General features: G+C 44.9%; 2 protein-coding genes across 8 annotated transcripts in view; one reads left to right on the top strand and one right to left on the bottom strand.

Annotated features, from left to right (window-relative positions):
- Window positions 1-19,610, top strand: part of cep112 (centrosomal protein 112) — an 82,648-nt gene that overhangs the window by 22,419 nt on the left and 40,619 nt on the right. The gene's annotated exons all lie outside the window — the stretch shown is intronic.
- The window catches only part of prkcab (protein kinase C, alpha, b), a 48,927-nt gene that overhangs the window by 25,427 nt on the left and 3,890 nt on the right, over window positions 1-19,610 (bottom strand). For all 3 annotated transcript variants that reach the window (XR_009718464.1, XM_061302313.1, XM_061302314.1), the window contains exon 3: window positions 8,364-8,446. Coding sequence is in view for 2 of the 3 variants with exons in the window: in XM_061302313.1 (XP_061158297.1) it covers window positions 8,364-8,446 (83 nt within the window). In the remaining variant the exon portion in view is untranslated. The remainder of the gene's footprint in view (window positions 1-8,363; window positions 8,447-19,610) is intronic.

Raw genomic sequence — 19,610 nt, 5'->3', positions numbered from 1 at the left:
AGTAAAGGGATATGGAAGGTTTTAAACAGTATTATCTGGAAAGGAGCTGCTAACACAAAGTATCCTGAACGCTTCATGGATAATGACAAGAACATAAACAATATGGAAGATATGGTCAATGATTTGAATGCATTTTTCGTGAATGTAGGACTGAAATTGGCTGAGGGTATCAGTGATCTGTCGATTGAGCTGGCAAGAGCAGTAGGAGATGGTATTGAAATTAATCCAAGTTCAATGTTTTTGAGAGCGGTTGATGAGAAATAAAACATCTACAGATAGGAATGATGTTGATATGGCCTTAATTAAGAAAGTTGTTGATGGAGTGGTAAATCCTCTGACATACATCTGTAATTTGTCCTTTACAGGTACATTCCCAAGCAAACTGAAAACGGCTAAGGTTATTTCCACTGTATAAAACAGGAGATAAACATCTCTTTATAAATTATAGACCTGTTTTTCTATTATGTCAATTCTCTAAAATCTTGGAGAAGCTTTTCATTGTGAGACTGGATAGCTTCATTGAGACACACAACTTGTTAACTGACAGCCAATACGGATTTAGAACAAATAGATCAACAACTATGTCACTAATGGATTTGACGGAAGAAATAACTAACTGTATTGACAATAAGGAATATGCGGTAGGAGTATTTATTGATTTAAAAAAAACTTTTGATACCATTGACCATAACATATTATTGTATAAAATGGAAAGATATGGGATGAGAGGTGTAGTATTGAGCTGGTTAAAAAGTTACATTACTAACAGACAACAGTTGGGTAATCATTAGGGGCGTAAATCGCGGGTTTTGTCACGATACGATATCATATCAATACAAAGAATCACGATACGATATTTGCCCATATCTTAAAGCCTGCTGGGATTCATTCACGATATAGTGCTGTACGATCGTTTTTTTTTTTTTTTTTTTAAATATAGAACAATATCCTGATTTATAACAATTCATACGCAAAATCAACAAGGTACTGCAAAATCTTTATTTAGGAAATTACAAGTATTGTACGAGTATTGTAGTATACAAAGTGCTTATTTTAACACTGAACTTTGATGTCGTGTATTTTCTTTAAATGTGCGGCGAGATTTGTGGTCCCTGAATATTTGATCACCGCATGGCAGGATTTACAAACTGCACGTGTCTTGTCGGTTGAGCCATCTTTTCTTTGGAATCCAAAGTGCTTCCAAACGAATGACTTGAAGCCTAAAGGGGAGCAAATTTCCTCGTTTTTTTAGAAAGTAGCCATAGCACCAGCCCAGGAGCCGCGTACTAGTTGTCGACTCCCCTTTCACATGCCTGCTCTGCTCACAATACAACAACGCCGGGCGCACTGCTCCCGGAAAGAGGAAGCAAGCAACAATGAACTGGATTTCAAAATAAAGTCGCGTCTAATGTCCGAGGTCAAACACGGTGATATAAATCGATGTTTACGTTTAGCATCGATGCCAATAAATCGTAGAGCATTATATCGATTAATCGATGTGTATCGATGTATCGTTACACCCCTACTTCCAAACGAATGACTTGAAGCCTAAAGGGGAGCAAATTTCCTCGTCTTTTTGGACACTAGCCATAGCACCAGCCCAGGAGCCGCGTACTAGTTGTCGACTCCCCTTTCACGTGCCTGCTCTGCTCACAACACAACAACGCCGCGCACTGCTCCCGGAAAGAGGAAGCAAGCAACAATGAACTGGATTTCAAAATAAAGTCGCGTCTAATGTCAGAGGTCAAACACGGCGATATATAGATCGATGTTTACGTTTAGCATCGATGCCAATAAATCGTAGAGCATTATATCGATTAATCGATGTGTATCGATGAATCGTTACACCCCTAGTAATCCTATATCATCATGCCTAGACATTACCTGGGGAGTCCCACAGGGGTCAGTGTTGGGCCCCATATTATTTATTCTGTACATAAATGATATTTGTAACGTGTCAACTATCTATAAATGGATTATTTTTGCGGACGACACCAACATCTTCTGTTCTGGTAATAACTTAAAGATATTATTGGAGACAATTACAACTGAATTGTTCAAACTAAAAATATGGTTTGACATTAATAAATTATCATTGAATGTAACAAACCCAAACTGATGGTATTTGGAAACCGTAAAACAAATACACAGGCTCAAGTAACAATAGATAATGTCAATATTGAACAAGTTTATGAGATCAAATTTTTAGGAGTAATATTTGAAAATAAATTCTGTTGGAAACCTCCTATAACAGGGGTGGGCAAACTTTTTGACTCGCGGGCCGAACTGGGTTCTAAATTTGGACCGGAGGGCCGGACCAGGAGCAGATGGACGTAGGCGTTGTGTGAAGTCATATAAGCGACCTGTAAAGGTCATTGCATAAAAGATCTTGGCCTTTAGTAGGTAGTAAAGCATGGATATTCCAAACAAGTTTTTTGAAAACAAATGCATTTATTAACAGCATTAAAAAAAAATAATTCACTAAAAAACTGCTATCAGTGATTCTCATAAAATACGACACTGCAGGTCAGATTAACGAAAGATGTTTATCTCATGAGATCACATCAAACGGCAAACATTCTGACCAAATATATCATCTTGAAGAATCGGTGAAAGCATACATCCAAATAAAGTAATCAAAACAGCAACACGGTGAGGGGTATCTGGAAATCAGAGCAGAGTTTTAACTCGCAAACACCTGGTAACAGAGGTGAGGAAACGGGAAACACCTCCTTAAAGTAAGCCTTAAGAACTTTACAGGTTAAGATTAGTCGCAAATAGGTGGTGCATCAATGTCCTTGAGCATCCTGCATTGTTTGAAAATGAGAATGGTCGCTAGTTTCAATCCCTGCTATGTGTACAAATTCTATTCAAAATGCATTTTTTTTACAATAAACTTGAGAGCCTCCCGTTCATTTTCAGTGGGAACAGTGTTGTTGGTGTCCCTTTTTTGCTAGTGCGTCATAGTCTGGAGTAAAATTTGTTGTGGCAATTCTTAGGCGAGATCCGAGGTGTTGGTCCGTTTACCTTGATCTGTGACGGGTTGATGTTGATGTGGCTGAACGTCACGTCGCGTACGTCGAGCCAAATTGGCCACTCTTTTTTAAACACTCGGCACTCACTTCTTTTTTTCGGGCCACTCATTTTAATGGAAGGATTCCAGGGGAAGGTTTGTGGGTGGCTTTAGCGCAAAACTGCATCTGAAAGCTCAGCGCGCGAATTATAAGAATGCTGTCGTCAAAGCCCACGCTCTAAATTCGGGACTGATACGAATAGAGCGAGAGTGCGCCAAGTCCGTACTACTGAGTACGTACACGCACTTGTGAGTGTGCACCGAGCTTTCTGACACGGCTTCCGGTAGTAAATGCGCAGGCGAGCGCTTCGCCATCTACTGGGAAAACGCAGTCATTGCAGGCAAAATGACCAAAAAAAAAAAGTTTAATAATACAATTTGTTCAGGGTTGGCGGGCCGGATTAAACGGTCCCGTGGGCCGGATGTGGCCCGCGGGCCGTAGTTTGCCCACCCCTGTCCTATAAGATACGTTAGAACCAAAGAAGCAAGGAGTATTGAAGTACTGTGCAGTGCAAAACATTCTGAAGCAGAGAATGTTGTATACACTGTATTGTTGTCTTGTTTTACCATATTTGACTTACTGTGTGGAGATATGGGGAAATGCATACATCAGCACTTTAAAACCATTAATTATACTACAGAAAAAAGCTATGAGAATTGTACACAAGGTTGGATTTCGAGATCATACAAATAATCTGTTTTTAAAATCAAACGCTTTAAAGCTAATGGATGTATTCAAATTTGGACTGGCACATATAATGTATCGAGCAAAGACCCAAAAACTCCCAGGGAACATTCAAAAATGATTTATTGAAAAAGATAAGGGATATAATTTGAGAGGAAAAGCTAACTTTGATAAGGGTTAGGTGGCTCGCACCAATCTCAGGAACAGGTGCATATCATCCTATGGAGTAACTGTGTGGAATGGACTAGAAGATAAAATGAAGGAAAGCAGAAATATAGTTCTATTTAAAAAAATGCATAAAGGAATGATATTGCAAATTACCAAAAAGAGGAAAATGAAGGTGACTACTGTTAAATTTTTGGATTATAAGATGTTTTTATTGTTTTTTTTTTTGGTTCCTTTGTAGTTTTTGTTCTCAATTGGAACTAAGTGATGGATAGGGGTAGGACATGATAAGCCTACGCTTCTTCCTACTCCTTTTCGAACAGTGATATATATTGTTTGTTGTTTGATTTTTATTGTTTATTCTTTAAATCATGTTCGAAATAAAGATTCATTCATTCATTGCTAATCTTGCCATTTAGCTGCAAGCAAAGGAACAAAATTAATTTACGACTGGAGAAATGTCAACAGCAAGCGACACATTAAAAAATGACATTTGAAGGCGCAGCCCAACGTCAACGTTGACTAAAATATTTTTTATTTGCATTGGCAAAGTTGCAGGAGGCAGGTGGAGCCCATGGATTCATCCGCTAACATTCACCTCAGCCGGATTTACGGCGAGGTGGAGGCTCTCGTTGGTGCGCCGCTGCTAAATGACCCATTAAAGCAAGCAAGCTACCTAACTCGGATGAAGATCTTTGCGACACTCGACATGCTTTCATTCCTGTGCTTCATATCGCCAAGGAGCCTTGAGCCTTTCCTGGATCCTTTCAGCTGCTAACAGAGCCCATCACCTTCGTCAGCCTTTCCCATCCCTTTCTTGGGGATAAGATAGAGTGGACGGTAGTCCTTGAGGAGCCGTGACAATCAAATTGGGTCAGCGCCAGGAGCATGAGACCCAGGAGAGGTAAACATGTCAGGTGAACTTTTTTATTTTGAGTCCGCCTTTCAAAGAAACGAGCTTCCTCTCATATAAAAAAGAAACTGTGTTGTGATGACATTTCTAGGGCAGCTCTGTGTGTGTGTGTGGGGGGGGGGGGGGGGGGGTAGCGTGGTTTTCTTGTAACCTTTTGCGATCATGTCACTGGGAGACGCTCAAACACTAACAGAAAAGTAATACAGCCAAATAATGCCTACTTCCCCCGTTTTTCACGGTGAAATAAACGTATTAAAACGCTATTTTAACACATTGTTAACCTATAGGAACATGAAAAAACAAGCATACCACGTATGGGAAATAAAGTAAATAATGTCGTGTGAGTGTACGTGAGTGTGCCTTGAAAAGGCGGGGCTTGCCGTGTGACATCAGCAAGTATGCATGCGAGTGCATGAGTGAGAGCCGTGGCTGACAGCAGCTTCCGTGTGAGTGTATTTGGTTTTGTCAATTCTCCTTCATTTGATCTTTTCTAAATCATCCCACTGGCCGGGACAGCTCTGGCGTGTGCACATATGTGTGTTGGGGGGCCTCCAAGGACCTAATTCATAACACTTTCACTGCCACCGCAGCGCAGCCCATCCAATTTGCTGTGTTTCTTTGCCTTGCCGAGACGAGCACGTCTCAGCACATTTACGGTTATGAAAACGGCTTCAGTACGCCCACTAATGAGTCGGACATCATTGGCATGCGCTTTGATTGGTGCGATTAACTCCAATTTATCTTTCATGATCATCAGGCTTTAATTTGCCAGCACACTGACTACAGCGTCTGGGGGAGAGAGAAGAAAACCCACAGAGTAATAAGAGTGCTGGAGGATTTCCACTAATTGCATTCTCAAGCAAGTCTTATTTCAAGCGCGCGGGTGCATCATCTTCGCAGTTCTCCAAAACTTGCACGTTTCCATCAAGTTGGCCGGCCGGAGAGGAAACAAAATGAGCTAGCCGTCACACCGTCGTCTCGGGTCCGCCAGCTCTATTCAGGCAAAATGGCTTCCGAATTTAAACGAGAAGCGATGGTAACGAAGAAGGGGACCAACAACGTTAACAACGAAAAAGCGCACATGCCGCTGTTACGTAACGGCATCATTAGCTGACGCACGGCTGGACAGACGAGAGGGGACGGACACAGTCTGTGTTGTTTGAAGCAGCCATCGCTCTTGTTTGGGCGGCTCACTGTCTTTGAATGCGGACACCTGCAGTGCTCACCAAACACGCAGCCAAGAAATTGCTCGCAGTTGCGCACACACTTGCAGAGCCATCGTTTTCAAAAATGCCTGCACCGTGTCACCTTTTGGAGATCTTTTCAAGTTTGACCTATAAAAACTTGCTGGTGCTAAACAGATTTTTTTTTCATTTCAAGCTAATATTCCACCGAAGCCTCAATTCATGAATATTATGAAATATGTTGCAATGTTGCGTGATATAGTCTTCTTGGATTATCTTTCAATTGAAATTGCCATTACTGTATTATATACAGTATTATTAATGCAGATAATGTATTATCTGTCAGATAAAAATGTTCCAGCTTCACGACTTGTCGAGCAAGCACGTTGGGCGCATCGCCACATGTAATCTAATGAAGCAATCTTTTTCTCTGGGGCGACCTCTACACACCAAAAGGTCGCCAACCAAGTTAAGTCGGCGTATCTCAGGGCCATCACGTGTCGATGAGGCAAGAGAAGGTCGGCCTCCGCGGCGCTTCGAGCGTCTCTCTGCTCACTGAGCGTCGAGAGTAAAAGAGATTTGCGATTGCGTAAGTACTTGCAGCTCTTCCAGCTGTTGCTGCAGGTTACCGCCGCCGCGCTGTGGAGATGTAATTACTGCATACCGACATTAGGATGGCTGCTAAATATAGATGCTAGGCTCCTTTGGGAGCACATTGAGACTTAATATTGTATGGACAGTGCAAAGGTGGAACGCTCCCTCTGGTTACTGTCAACAAATCCTAACAAAGCTAAATGATCATTTGACAGTCAAGAATCATGCCCGCTGAAGAAAAGAGTTGATTTCCAGAAGAGACGATAGTGTCACGTGGCACGTTTCAAGAAGGGCGTGAGGCGAAAGAAGGGAAGAAAGAAGAAATTGTGTCACGTGTCGGCTCAACGGCCCGTCAGTGTGACGCAAGCCTCGAATTTTGTTGGATGAACCATATCTGACAAAGGCCACATGGCGGATTTCAGAAGGTGTGTTCACGTCCCTATTGACATTTTTGGCAAAAGTGAGCCTCGTAATTGACTGCCGCTGATTTTGTACACGTTTGGCTACAGCTGATTTTGAACTACCGGAATTGAAGCAGAGCGCCAAATCTTGTGTGCGATCTCCTTGTTATTTTTTTTTTTTTCTCCATGTGTGCACGTGGCCCTCTCGGTCAACAGGCACAGCCACACAAATTGTTTGTTAGTTTTTTAAGGACGTAGCATTTCTAGCTGTCTGCGTGTGGTAGCGAGTTTGACACTTTTTACAAAGTGTTGCCATGATTTATTGGCATCATAACAAGCTTTGAACGGTACTGGATTGAAACAAAAAATCCTGATAATCAATTTGAAGTTGATGGAGTCCCAATATGGAGGGACACGTTATGCAAACGTGCTAACGCAAATGTGCTAACACACACTGTCAAACGCCACGCGGCCGTGTCTCTCATCAGGGGAGGAAGACAGATGGTGGCAAAGAGGATTTTGCGTTGCGAGCGAGGGACATGGACAGCGTAATCTCCTGCAAATCTAGCACTGACATGAAATGAAGCCCTATCAAAAAGGGGAGATTTGTAAAGGACGCCTTTTGGGCCCTTCTGGTGCACACGTAACCTGCTTCCCTATTGTCACTGGCGGCCTGAGTCACGGGTTCCCGAGTGCTCCTCGACGCCCTGAAACGGTACACGCCTCCGCTACACGACAGGCCGAATGAAAGGCAATTATACTCCCTTTGCCTCATGCGAGTTGATCAAAGCATCTGCCGGCCGCATGACGCCATTCCGGTGACCCGGGGAGTGAAAAGGGGGCGACTGCGTGCATGAGCGTGTCAGAGAAAGCTATGACGCCTCACTGGTTCAGAAGATGATGAGCAGAGATGGAGGCGTCGTGGTACCATGGATGGATGGACACACGGGTGTTATTGAGTCATAAATCTAGCTCAGGTTTAGTGAGCTGCTACGTTAGCGCATTGATGTGTGTTGCAGAAGTCCTCCCAAGTTGAGGTTTCTCCTCACATTAGGAGGCAAATTATGACTTCAAAAGGTGTTTTCAAAGCAGTTGCCCACACTGCCATTTTATTTTAGACTGAGCCGCAGAATATTTAATCCCGTCACACGAGAAGCAACACGCTAGCAAAAGAAAGCTTCAACGTCTGACTTCTTCTCTTCTTTAGTAATCAGCAGTGAGAAATAGCAAATCAAGTCACTGACAATTCACGCCTTCACCGCAGGCCACCCAAAAGAAGAAATGATCTCCCGTTCTTCGTTTTATAGACGGGCACGGCGGAGCGTTGGCCAAAGCGTTCACAACTTACGTCTGTGTCGGGACCTTTGTCGGCTCCGGGGCAGGAGAAGGTGACAAACTCGTGGCAGCGTTTGTGAACTACAAAGCAGCACACTGCAAAACAAAAGGGAAAGAGATGTCAAAAATGGAAGGGCCGTCCGTTGCAACGCACGAACACACAAGTGGCTCCTATCGCCGAAGGAGGGCCATTCATAGCAATGCACAAACACACAAGTGGTTCCAATTGCCTTTTCACCTCTGGAGACCATTGGGAGCGAGAAACCAGTTGAGGTGGGCCAAATGTAGTGTTTAGGTGCAATCTTGCACTATTTCGCTAACAAGGAACAATGTTGCTGTGAGTGGTGGGGCTAAAGTATCAGCTGGAATGTTAAAATATGTAACAAACAAACTAAAACTCCTAGAAAATAGGAGTCCAAAGGAACACATAGCCAGTTATTTTTAGCTTTCACGTCTTCCTCAGAGTTTTTGGTGTGGATGGCCCGACACAAATGTTATCTAACAAGGCCACGCTCATCATCCCCTCGCTCGCATTGCACCAAATGTGATTTCTGGACTCCTTAAGGCTCGCAACAGATGGAAGATGGTTGACTGTGTGAGTGCACTCCCACAAGCAAGCGGCACTCTTCATTCTTCCATTGAGTCCAAAACCAGAAGACCAAAAAAAAAAAGGAAAACTGTTCACAACTTCATTAAATCCTTGAGAAAAAACTCAAGCTCTTTTTTACCCTCCTCCTCTTCTTGATCTTTCCACATCCCATCAACAACAATAGAAAAGCGTCTGCTACCAGCTGAGGAGCACAAATTGTCAGGGTTTTCCAAACTACCGTTTTTGTCCGTGTATAATGCGCCCCCATGTATAATACGCGCCCTAAAAATGGCATGTTGATGCTGGAAAAAAGCCTGTACCCATGTATAATACGCACCCAAATTTTGACTCCTACTTAAGTCCCTAAACGTAAAATTATTTCAGAAAAAAGATCATCTTTGGGAACAACCGGATGTTATTCTGCCGGTCAGTATCACTGCGCAAGCGCTAGCGAACTCGATAGCGAAGAAATGTTTCGGATTTGTGTATAGGCTACAGTGTGACAGCAAACGAGCAGGTGATCGAGCAAGCGTCTGATACGAGAGCATTGTGTTCGTATAGAGCGTGTTTGAAGTGAACAGCAGAGAAGAAAGCGCATCTGTAATGGCGGCCTCCGTATCATATCCGGATTTAAAAAAAAACAAAACAAATTTTTTTTTTTTTTTTTTTGTACCCATGTATAATGCGCACCCCAGATTTTAGGACAATAAATTAGTTAAATTTTGCGCATTATACGTGGAAAAAAACGGTACCTGTAATACGCATTTTGTTATTTGCTGATTGTATTAAACTATCACATTCATTGTCAGTCAAGAAGAGGACTATTCGCATCGGATCCATAGTGCGCATGCGCAGTGATACGGCCTCGGTATGACGTCCGGTCCGCGATGGAGATTAAAAACAAACAATATTTGACAACAACACACCATCAAGAATTGCACCATCGCATCAAACGTTGTGTCGTCAATTATGAATTTTACTGACTAAGTGTGTTGGGCAGGATGGCTGAATGCGATGCGCGATTGACAACAAACAAGAAGAAAGGTGATTTCAAGTTTTATTTCGAGGGAGATTTGTCATGTCTCGTCCCCAGTTTTGCTATGTGTCTAGGTTGCCATAGTTTCTGTTCGCGTCGCCCCTCCCTTCCTGTGTCACCTCAATCAATGTAACGTGTTTTGTATTTAAGTCCTGTCTGCCCCTCGCTCACCGTCGGATCATTGCATGTGTTACTGTCATGATGTCTGTTTGGTTTCTGTTCCTGTCTTTGGTAATGTCACCCTGTCTTTTTGTTCCACGTCTTTGTCGGTCAGTCCTGTTGTTGGTTTTGTTGTACCATGATTTTCTTAAAAAATAAAAAAATAAATAAATAAATAAATAAATAAATAAATAAATAAATAAAAATTGCACCCATGTATAATGCGCACCCCAGATTTTAGGACAATAAATTAGTTAAATTTTGCGCACTATACACAGAAAAAAACGGTATCTTGATCGTATGATTTTGTTGGAATGTAACCAGTAATAAATAACCTAGCTAGATTAGTTTTATGCTTATGTTGGTGTGTAACCAGTAATAAATAACCTAGCTTGTCCCATCCTACACAACGTCGTAAAACATTCCCTTGCTATGCTTTGACTAGAGGTCAAGGGCTTTCTCTTCTCTATCCAGTCCACTGTCACCCCCGACCCTGTTTCTCTTAATAAAAATTAAAGATTAAAAGATTAAATTCCCAATGATGGTCACACACGCATCTGCGTGTGGTGAAATTAGTCCTCTTCATTTAACCGATCCCCGTGTGATTTTATTCCATTCCCTGGGGGAGAGGGGAGCAGTGAGCAGCAGCGGTGCCGCGCTCGGGAATCATTTGGTGATCTAACCCCCCAATTCCAACCCTTAATGCTGAGTGCCAAGCAGGGAGGTAATGGGTCCCATTTTTATAGTCTTTGGTATGACCCGGCCGAGGTTCTCAGGGCGGACACGCTACCACTAGGCCACTGAGCTGGTGCTCTTGTGGGAGGCGAGAGTCAGACCTCCATTCGATCATCGCTGTACGCACAGCGACGAATGGACTCTCCACCTGCAGGTGTTTAAAAGGGTATACTGTCTCCCGTGTGGTTCTCGCAAAATAAGTTAGAGTGAGCACCACTCTAACACAACTCATCCTGGCTTCTGTCACGGCATGTAAGGACCAGTCGTCAACTTTCTTCTCCTGCCCACACTCCGGACTCCAGACCTTTTGGCCACGTCCACTTTTCCATCTCATCATCAGTCAGATCTATAGTGTGCACCACTTTGCTCCAGCTGTTCTGGGGGAAAAAAGCGAGTTGAGCTGCGTGAAAAATAATGTCTCCCGAGATGGAACATCCCATTTTTATTTCGAAAGAGTTTCTACTGGGAACTACCCAGATGGATGTGAGAGTCAAGCTAACAATCCGGCGTGTCAGGTTAGCTATTAGCATCACGTCGGGCGGAACCTGCTCATTCACCACCAGTCGGTCTGAAGCCCCGATGTGCGGATGCAACCTCAAATGTTGCCACAATGAAAGGGAAGAGCGTTGCAAAGTATGTCCTGTTTCAGGCTGGCACATGCCACACGTGCAAAGACAGAAGAGGGAAGGAATTGTGTCATCGGCTTGCCAACAGTGGAGGGGAAAACGAAACAAGATGGCAGATTCATACAAAAGGCCGGCGGGAGAGCGGCGGGCGAGCATTGTTCCTGCTGGCTTCCTGTGTCGGGTTCTCATGAAAATTTGAGGAGCTCAAGGGTGAACCTTAGCAAGCAAGCATATCTGTTTACCATCTCCAGCGCAACACCTGCCGACGGACGCTCATAGTGGGCTGCAACAACAACAACAAAAAGAATGACGTCATGTGAAGGCACTCCGCATACTGTGGCTCGACCTTGAAAGTCCGAGATGAAGTTGGCATAAGCGTGCTGAAGCTTCCTCCTCACACAAAAGCAGGAAAAGTTCTCAAGAATTTTGTGTTTATCTCGCAATCGGCCCCCACGAGCTCAGATGTCTGAATAGGCAAAGCCGAGTGGTGTAAAAAAGAAAAGAAGCGAAGGCAGGGCGCGAGTCCATTTTGCCGCCGTGCGCGCAAGGTGGTGAGCAATTCTTTGCCTCTCAGTTAGCTGGCAAACGGTACAGTCATATGCTCTTTATCTTCAGCAACCAGTATAATCACCTTACTGATGTTGCTAGTTGTTAGTGTTGTCCCCGTTTTTCAGGGCAAGCGCTTTTAGTTTGCCCCCCCCACCTTACTGATGTTGCTAGTTGTTGGTGTTGTCCACATTTTTCAGGGCAAGCACTTTTAGTTTTCGCCCCCAAACACACACTCGTCATCACGATTCGACTGGGTTAATTCCCAGCCAAAAGAAGCCCTTCTCAATTTGCTGTGCCCACCATTACTCATGAACCTATCATAGTATTTAGTCAGTCGCTTTAGAAATTCTGAAAATATGCAGATAGATTCAAGTGCAGATCACTGCTTTGTTTTGTGTTCCAAATCCACGAGGGGAGCCTGGGATCAATTATTCCACACTACAGGTGGGAGTGTTTAGCTGGCAGACATTTATGAGTCACACAGTAGATACAATGACAAAGCATCATGAATCAAACATGACCACCACACTCTCTTGCTCTCACTCTCTCACACATACACACACGCACGCGCACGTACACCCACACACACACACTCGCATGCACACGCACACACACACACACACAGCTCTACATTTATGATAATGCTTAGACACAAAAGCACAAGCAAGAGCTGCGCATCATGGTGCATACTCGCTGTCAGTCTTCTTGGTTTTCGTATCATTTTTTCAAACAAGCAAGATGATGGTCCAAGTATCACCTGCCAAGTATCGGGTACGACAGCGCTCGTAATGTCACGCATCTGACTAATTGGGAGCCTTCGAGACGCTCTCAAGTCTGACATGGCTGCACGGGGACCAAATTAGACGGTAATGGAGATGGCGTGTCAACGGAAGGCGGTAACAAGCGCACATGTAAACACAAATGCTAAAAAAAGCAGCAAGCTAATGATGCATAAATGCTGAAACACAGCCAATGGCGGGGTCGGAGGGGGTGGGCTTAATGAACTTCTTGAGGGATTCCAATTGCACAGAAGGAGTCCAGTTCTGCTTGAATTTTCTCACCATACTTCTAAGCTGAGCTCTGAAGACTGAGTTTTTTGTTTATAGGATCGTTTTCATAACTCCCTCGTTCACCTCAACTCTGATTTGTTCCAGCCACCAAAATATGATCACGAGTCGTCAGAAACAGAAACTATGGCGCACTTGAGCACAAGACGACACGCTGAGTGATATCAGAAGAGCAATTTGAGCCTCGGAGGACGTCACCACAACTTCATTGCTCCTGGTACTCGACGAATGGCGTCACATTGTGTATACCGTAATTTTCGGACTATAAATCGCGGTTTTTTTCATAGTTTGGGTGGGGGGGCGATTTATACTTAGGAGCGACTTATATATGGTTTTTTTCACAAATTTTTACTAGATCATTAACACATCACTTACTTACAAATATAGTTGACCACTTCACATGTTATTTTTAGTATAGTTGATCACTTCACATGCTTTGATATCTTTATCTTGAACATATACAAAACATGAAAAATAGAGAGAAAAAATCAAATAAAGTAATTAACGCTTTAAAGCGCCATATCCTCTGGACATGTCCTCTGTCACCAGGATGACATAAAGGACGAGAAATTTGATTGACGGATTTAATGATTTGGAGTGACACAAATGGTTTGATAATATTGTGGTTTATGTGAGTTATTTAAAATACAGTTTATATATTGTTGTATGGGCCTGTGGAATAATTTGAACTGCGGCGCGGCACACGGCATTGTTGACAAAGGACGATCGATGGATTTAATGAATTGGAGTGACACAGATGGTTTTATAAACGTGTTATTTATGTAATAGTTTTTTCTAAATAACTGAATGTTACGTCAGGCCCGTTCTCAGCTCCTCGTTTGTGTTTGTCACGTTAGCATAACCTGTTGTTGCTCGTTCATGTCTGTTCTTGGTGTTGGATTTTGTCGAATAAATTGCCCCCCAAAATGCGACTTATACTCCGGAGCGACTTATATATGTTTTTTTTTCACATTTTTGGGCATTTTATGGCTGGTGCGACTTATACTCCGGAGCGATTTATAGTCCGAAAATTACGGTATATATATATATAAAAAAATAATAATAATCCACAGAGAAAACAAACATGGCGAGCTCTGAATCGAATCGAATGCGTTTGGCCACACTTCATCTTGAACATTTACTCGGTGTAACATTTCTTTCTAGTGGTGCCTCAGCTAAGTAGAATGAATCAAAGGCCAGCTCATGCGATCGTATGAATCAGATTGCGATGAGGCAAGTCCAAAATCAGGATGAATCACTATAACCTTCGGCGAGCGTAGAAAAGCAGGTTGTAAGTTGCAGAAAAGAAAAAAGAATGTTGGAGAGACATTCACACTCAGAAACACATCAAAGGCCAGGCACGCGAGATGCTGAGAATCACACACGGCAACATCCAGGCATCTCCAAGATGTGCACGCTGACATTTGAGGTGGCAAAACACAAAAACGACAAGACACACTCTTTGCCAAAAGACTCCAAACTGATGGAAGTGCTACAAGTTTCCCCGCTTTCTCTCGTGTTCGTTCCGTAGTGTGATTCCCTGTTGAAGTGCCAAAAAGACACTAAGGGCAGTTCTAAATTGTTACTTGGAGAATGCATCTGAGTGCAAACCCACTGTGTGCTTCTTCGTGACGTTCTTAAGAAGTGGACGTTTTGTGTGTGGCATGAAAAGTGCAAAGCCCCAGAGAGAGGCAGTCACGCTGTATTGAGGTCAAGAGACTTGAGCCAGAAAACCTGGCCGCTGCGCTGCGAGCCCAAAGCAATCGGCTCCGCTGTCGTCTTGCTTCAGCAGCTTTAATGCTGATTCACAGCGCTGGATGGACAGAAAGGGGGGGGGGGGGGGGTCATGGCTCCTCTCATCACTCTGGATCTTGGGCGTTGAGCTAATTGGCTGCATTCATCCACACGCTTGCATCTGCGCCCTTGTGGGGCCTTTAGTGGAAGCAGCTCCTTTCAATCAACACTTTTTTTTTTTCATTAAAAGATTTCGATATTTTGATGCAGTTCTGTAAAACACCAAAATTTGTATTTCCCTTGTCAACAATTACTGACATGAAGTCAATTGCCCGACTCAGCATTTTCTTCAAGCAAACAGTTCTTGAATGAAATGCTGCCACCCTAATTTCAGTTGAGAGCTTTCGGGAAGGAAAAAGAAAAAAAACAACATTTTTTCAGCTTGGCGCGTGTGCGTGTGAGATCACGCAGGGGCAAATCTGCATATTTTGATGTGTTTACAGCACGGAATCTGTTTCCTGTGATGTAGACAGATGGAGTGGAAGATCAAAAAAAGAGAGAGCGAGAGCGAGGTGTGATGCTGACTAAAAGCTGAGCCTCAGTCTCTTACTTTGTGACCCTCAAAATCTACGCACGCACACACACGCACACACACACACAAACAGGCTTCCAGCACCACGGGAGCAGGAAGGAGGAACACACGCTTCAGAAAACTGGCACACACATTGCCTCCACCCCCCCCCTGCATCTTTGTCCTTGGAGCTCCAGAAATAGCAGAAATATTACTCTGAGGCTGCTGGAGTCCATCAGTGTCCCCACCCCACTCAATGTGTTTCTTTTTCCACTGCAATGTTTTCATTATTTATCGTTTCCCGATGTTTTTAGATTTATCTCTAGACAGAATACACTCCTTCGTTTTTGTGTTTTGCGATGCTTTAGGAAAGAAGGTGGATACTAAGAAGGTGACGGGTTTCTAATTGCATGCATTGATGACAAAGAGCAAGAGTGAAGATGTAGCCGGCTGAGTTAGCATTGCGCGAGAGTTGCTAGCTAGCAGTAGGCACGTTATGCCTTTTCGAAGTTAAAGTCAAAGTCAAAGTCAAAGTCTGCTTTATTGTCAACGTCTTCACATGCCGAGACACACAAAAGAGATCGAAATTACGTTTTCTCTATCCCACGGTGACAAGACATATTACACGATAGACATACAAGTAAACGACGCAATATAAAAAACAAGAAGGCACAAACAATAAATAACAAGAGTAATAATAAATAATAAATAAACAGATAACACAACAAATAAGAGCCAGTGTGCATACAGACAGTAAAAGTACAGGACGCTACGCAGAACGGGGAAGAGAGTTCAGGATCCTGACAGCCTGGAGTATGAAGCTGTTTGAGAGTCTGGTGGTGCGGGAGCGCAGGCTTCTGTACCTCTTCCCAGAGGGCAGAAGCTCAAACAAAGAGTGAGCGGGGTGACTCACATCACTCACAATCGTGGTCGCCTTGCGGGTGAGATGGGAGGTGTAAATGTCCTTCAAGGAGGGGAGCGAAGCACCAATAATCTTACCAGCCGTGTTCACTATGCGCTGCAGGGCCTTCAAGTTGTAGTCAGTGCAGCCGCCACCCCAAACAGCAATACAGCTAGAGAGGACGCTCTCAATGGTGCCGCGGTAAAATGTAGTCATGACGGCCGGAGGAGCGCTCGCTCGCCTGAGTTTCCGCAGGAAGTACAGGCGGCGCCGGGCTTTCTTTGTCAGTGATGCGGTGTTAGTGGACCAGGAGAGATCCTCACTGATGTGCACCCCCAGGAACTTGGCGCTGCTCACTCTCTCCACCACAGCACCGTCGATGGTCAGCGGCAGGTGTTGGGTGTGACCGTTCCGGAAGTCCACAACAGTCTCCTTGGTCTTGTCGACGTTCAGCAGGAGGTTGTTGTCCCTGCACCACGTGGTCAGAAGGTCAACCTCCAGCCTGTATTGAGTCTCGTCTCCCTTGGTGATGAGACCCACCAGAGTGGTGTCGTCAGCAAACTTCACTGTACGGTTGTCGCTGTAGGTTGCAGTGCAGTCATGCGTCAGGAGGGTGAAGAGCAGCGGACTGAGCACGCAGCCTTGGGGGGCCCCCGTGCTCAGCGTGATGCTGGCGGAGGTTTTGTCGCCAACACGTACTACCTGTGGCCTCTGACAGAGGAAGTCCAGTAGCCAGTTGCAGAGGTAGGTACTGAGGCCCAGCGTGTCAAGTTTGCTGATGAGGCGTTGTGGCACAATGGTGTTGAAGGCAGAACTGAAGTCCACAAACAGCAATCTCACATACGAGTCCCTTCTCTCCAGGTGGGTGAGGGCCGAGTGGAGGGCAGAGCAGATGGCATCCTCAGAGGACCGTTTGGCTCGGTACGCAAACTGGAAGGGGTCAATGGTGGGGGGGGAGAACGGATCGGATGTGCTCCATGACAAGCCGCTCAAAGCACTTCATGATGATGGGGGTAAGTGCCACGGGGCGGTAGTCATTGAAGCAGGACGGAGCGGGTTTCTTTGGCACAGGTACGATGGTGGCAGCCTTGAAACACGACAGGACGATGGTCTGCTGCAGGGAAGTGTTAAAGATGTCTGTGAAGACATCCGTCAGCTCACCAGCGCAGTCCTTCAGCGCTCGACCCGGGATGTTGTCAGGGCCCGCCGCCTTACGGATGTTGATAGCGGCAAGCGCCCTCCTCACGCTGTCGGCGGAGAGGCACAGGGGCAGCTCGTGTGAAGGGGGAGTAGCCTTCAGCGGGCAAGTGCTGCTCTGAGCGTCGAAGCGAGCAAAGAAGCGGTTGAGGTCATTGAGCAGACGGACGTCGCCTTCACAGCTCTGCGGCACGGGCTTGTAATCCGTGATGGTCTGAATGCCCTGCCAAAGGCTCCGTGCGTCCCTGCTGTCCTTGAAGTGGGCGGTAATTCTGCACGAGAACGCCCTCTTTGCATCTTTGATGCCCCGGGACAGTCCTCAAGCCAGCTCCATCCCCCGCTCTAAAGGCTTTGTCCCTGGCCCTCAGCAGCTTGAAGTCAGCCCCCGTCAGCCATGGCTTCCGGTTAGCCCGAGTGACGATGGATTTTGAGTGAGTCACATCATCAATGCACTTCCTGATGTAGAAGGAAACAGAGTCCGTATACTCCTCAATGTCTGTCCGATCGTCGCAAGTGGCAGCCCTCCTAAACATGTCCCAGTCAGTAGAGCCAAAGCAGTCACGCAGTGCATCAGAGGCACCCTCAGGCCACACCCGTACCTGCTTGTGAACTGGCCTGGACGCTCTCACCATTTGTCTGTATGCGGACAAAAGCATACCAGTGATATGGTCAGAAAGTCCAAGATGGGTGAGGGGGGCGGCTTTGAAAGTTAAGGTAGTTTCACCCGAACTTGGACTCATCTTTATCTGCGCCTCTCGATTCTTCTTTGTCTCTTATTGATATCGTCCTCAGGCATCCCGGCAGCGGAACTCTGCTCGCTTCATGCGGGTCAAGACTGAAAATCTCTTCAAGGCCAAAATAATGTAATCATCTTCAAATTAATTACGCACAGCTACAGAGGGGTGCTGCACCCAGGTGAGCCACTCGCTCTGATCTAAATCCCCCTGAGGAAACGACAAAGCACACAACACGCACACACCCACGGACGGACGCACGGACGGTACAACGTTATTGATCTATTCAGCGCCTCTCCGAGACGTGAGGGTTTATTGTATGTTGTTATGGCAACCGATGGGCAAGGTGGATCAGAGGAAGGCGTGTTAATGGGGTTAAATGTCTCATGCTGATGATGTCCTTTCTATCTTTTTTTTTGTGGGTCTATTAAGGATGCTGACACAAGTGTGCCCTGCTTAGATTAATGGCATGACCGAAAAGAAAAAAACCCAGTTGCAAGCCTCCTTCCAGGGCAGCAATGAAAAATCTGATTCAGTCTGTCCACTCAATACAACACAGATGGGCATCTTTTTTTGGGTCGCTTTAAGGTTCTGCAAAGTGAGGAAAAATATATCTCCTAAATTTCACGCAACACAAAAAAAGTGTTGTGAGCAATCCACAGACGACTGATTTAAAGAAACAAAAACACACAGTTACATAAAAAAAGAGGCTTCAAAATTGTCTCCGCTTTCAAAAATGCCAGTCTGAAACGCTGGGCTGCGTGCTGGCTTTCTGTCGCAATCACCCCCCCCCCCCCACACACACACACGCACACACACTGCTCCCCCCACCCCACTCACTCCCAGCCAACAATGAGGCACTCTAAAACATTTGCATTTTTGGAATGTAGGCAGAGCCCGCAATCGCACCACATTAACCAATGATGGAAAGGGATGAATTATCTGAATATGAAATTAATATTAAAGGAATACGTGAAGAATATAAAACATTGTTGTATTTGTGTATGTTTGGCATTTGCTTCACACGCGCATCTGAGTAACATAAGAGACAAGCGTCTTTTTGATGTTTCCTCAAAACGGTGTTTTGCTAGAAAGGGAGCTCATGAAGGAAAGTGCATGTGTCATCTTATTACACAGCTTTGCGTCTCAGCAAAAAAGGTGGCAGCGGCGGCGGCGCTCCCGACAATTAAGGGCCCACTCCCAGATGAGTGGCGGCTCCCCAAAAGACTCCTTGGTTCTTTTTAATGTCAGCAAATTACTTTGGGTTATGTAAGCACAGCGTGGTGACACGATATGAAATGAAGGGTTGCACTTGCTGCGCGAGGAAACGGGCAGGCAGGAAAGATCCTCGCGGCTCGCTTT

This window comes from Syngnathus typhle, linkage group LG17 (genome assembly GCF_033458585.1).
Source record: "Syngnathus typhle isolate RoL2023-S1 ecotype Sweden linkage group LG17, RoL_Styp_1.0, whole genome shotgun sequence".
In the NCBI taxonomy this organism is placed as follows: Eukaryota; Metazoa; Chordata; class Actinopteri; order Syngnathiformes; family Syngnathidae; genus Syngnathus; species Syngnathus typhle.
This window is presented reverse-complemented; position numbering and strand designations above follow the sequence as displayed.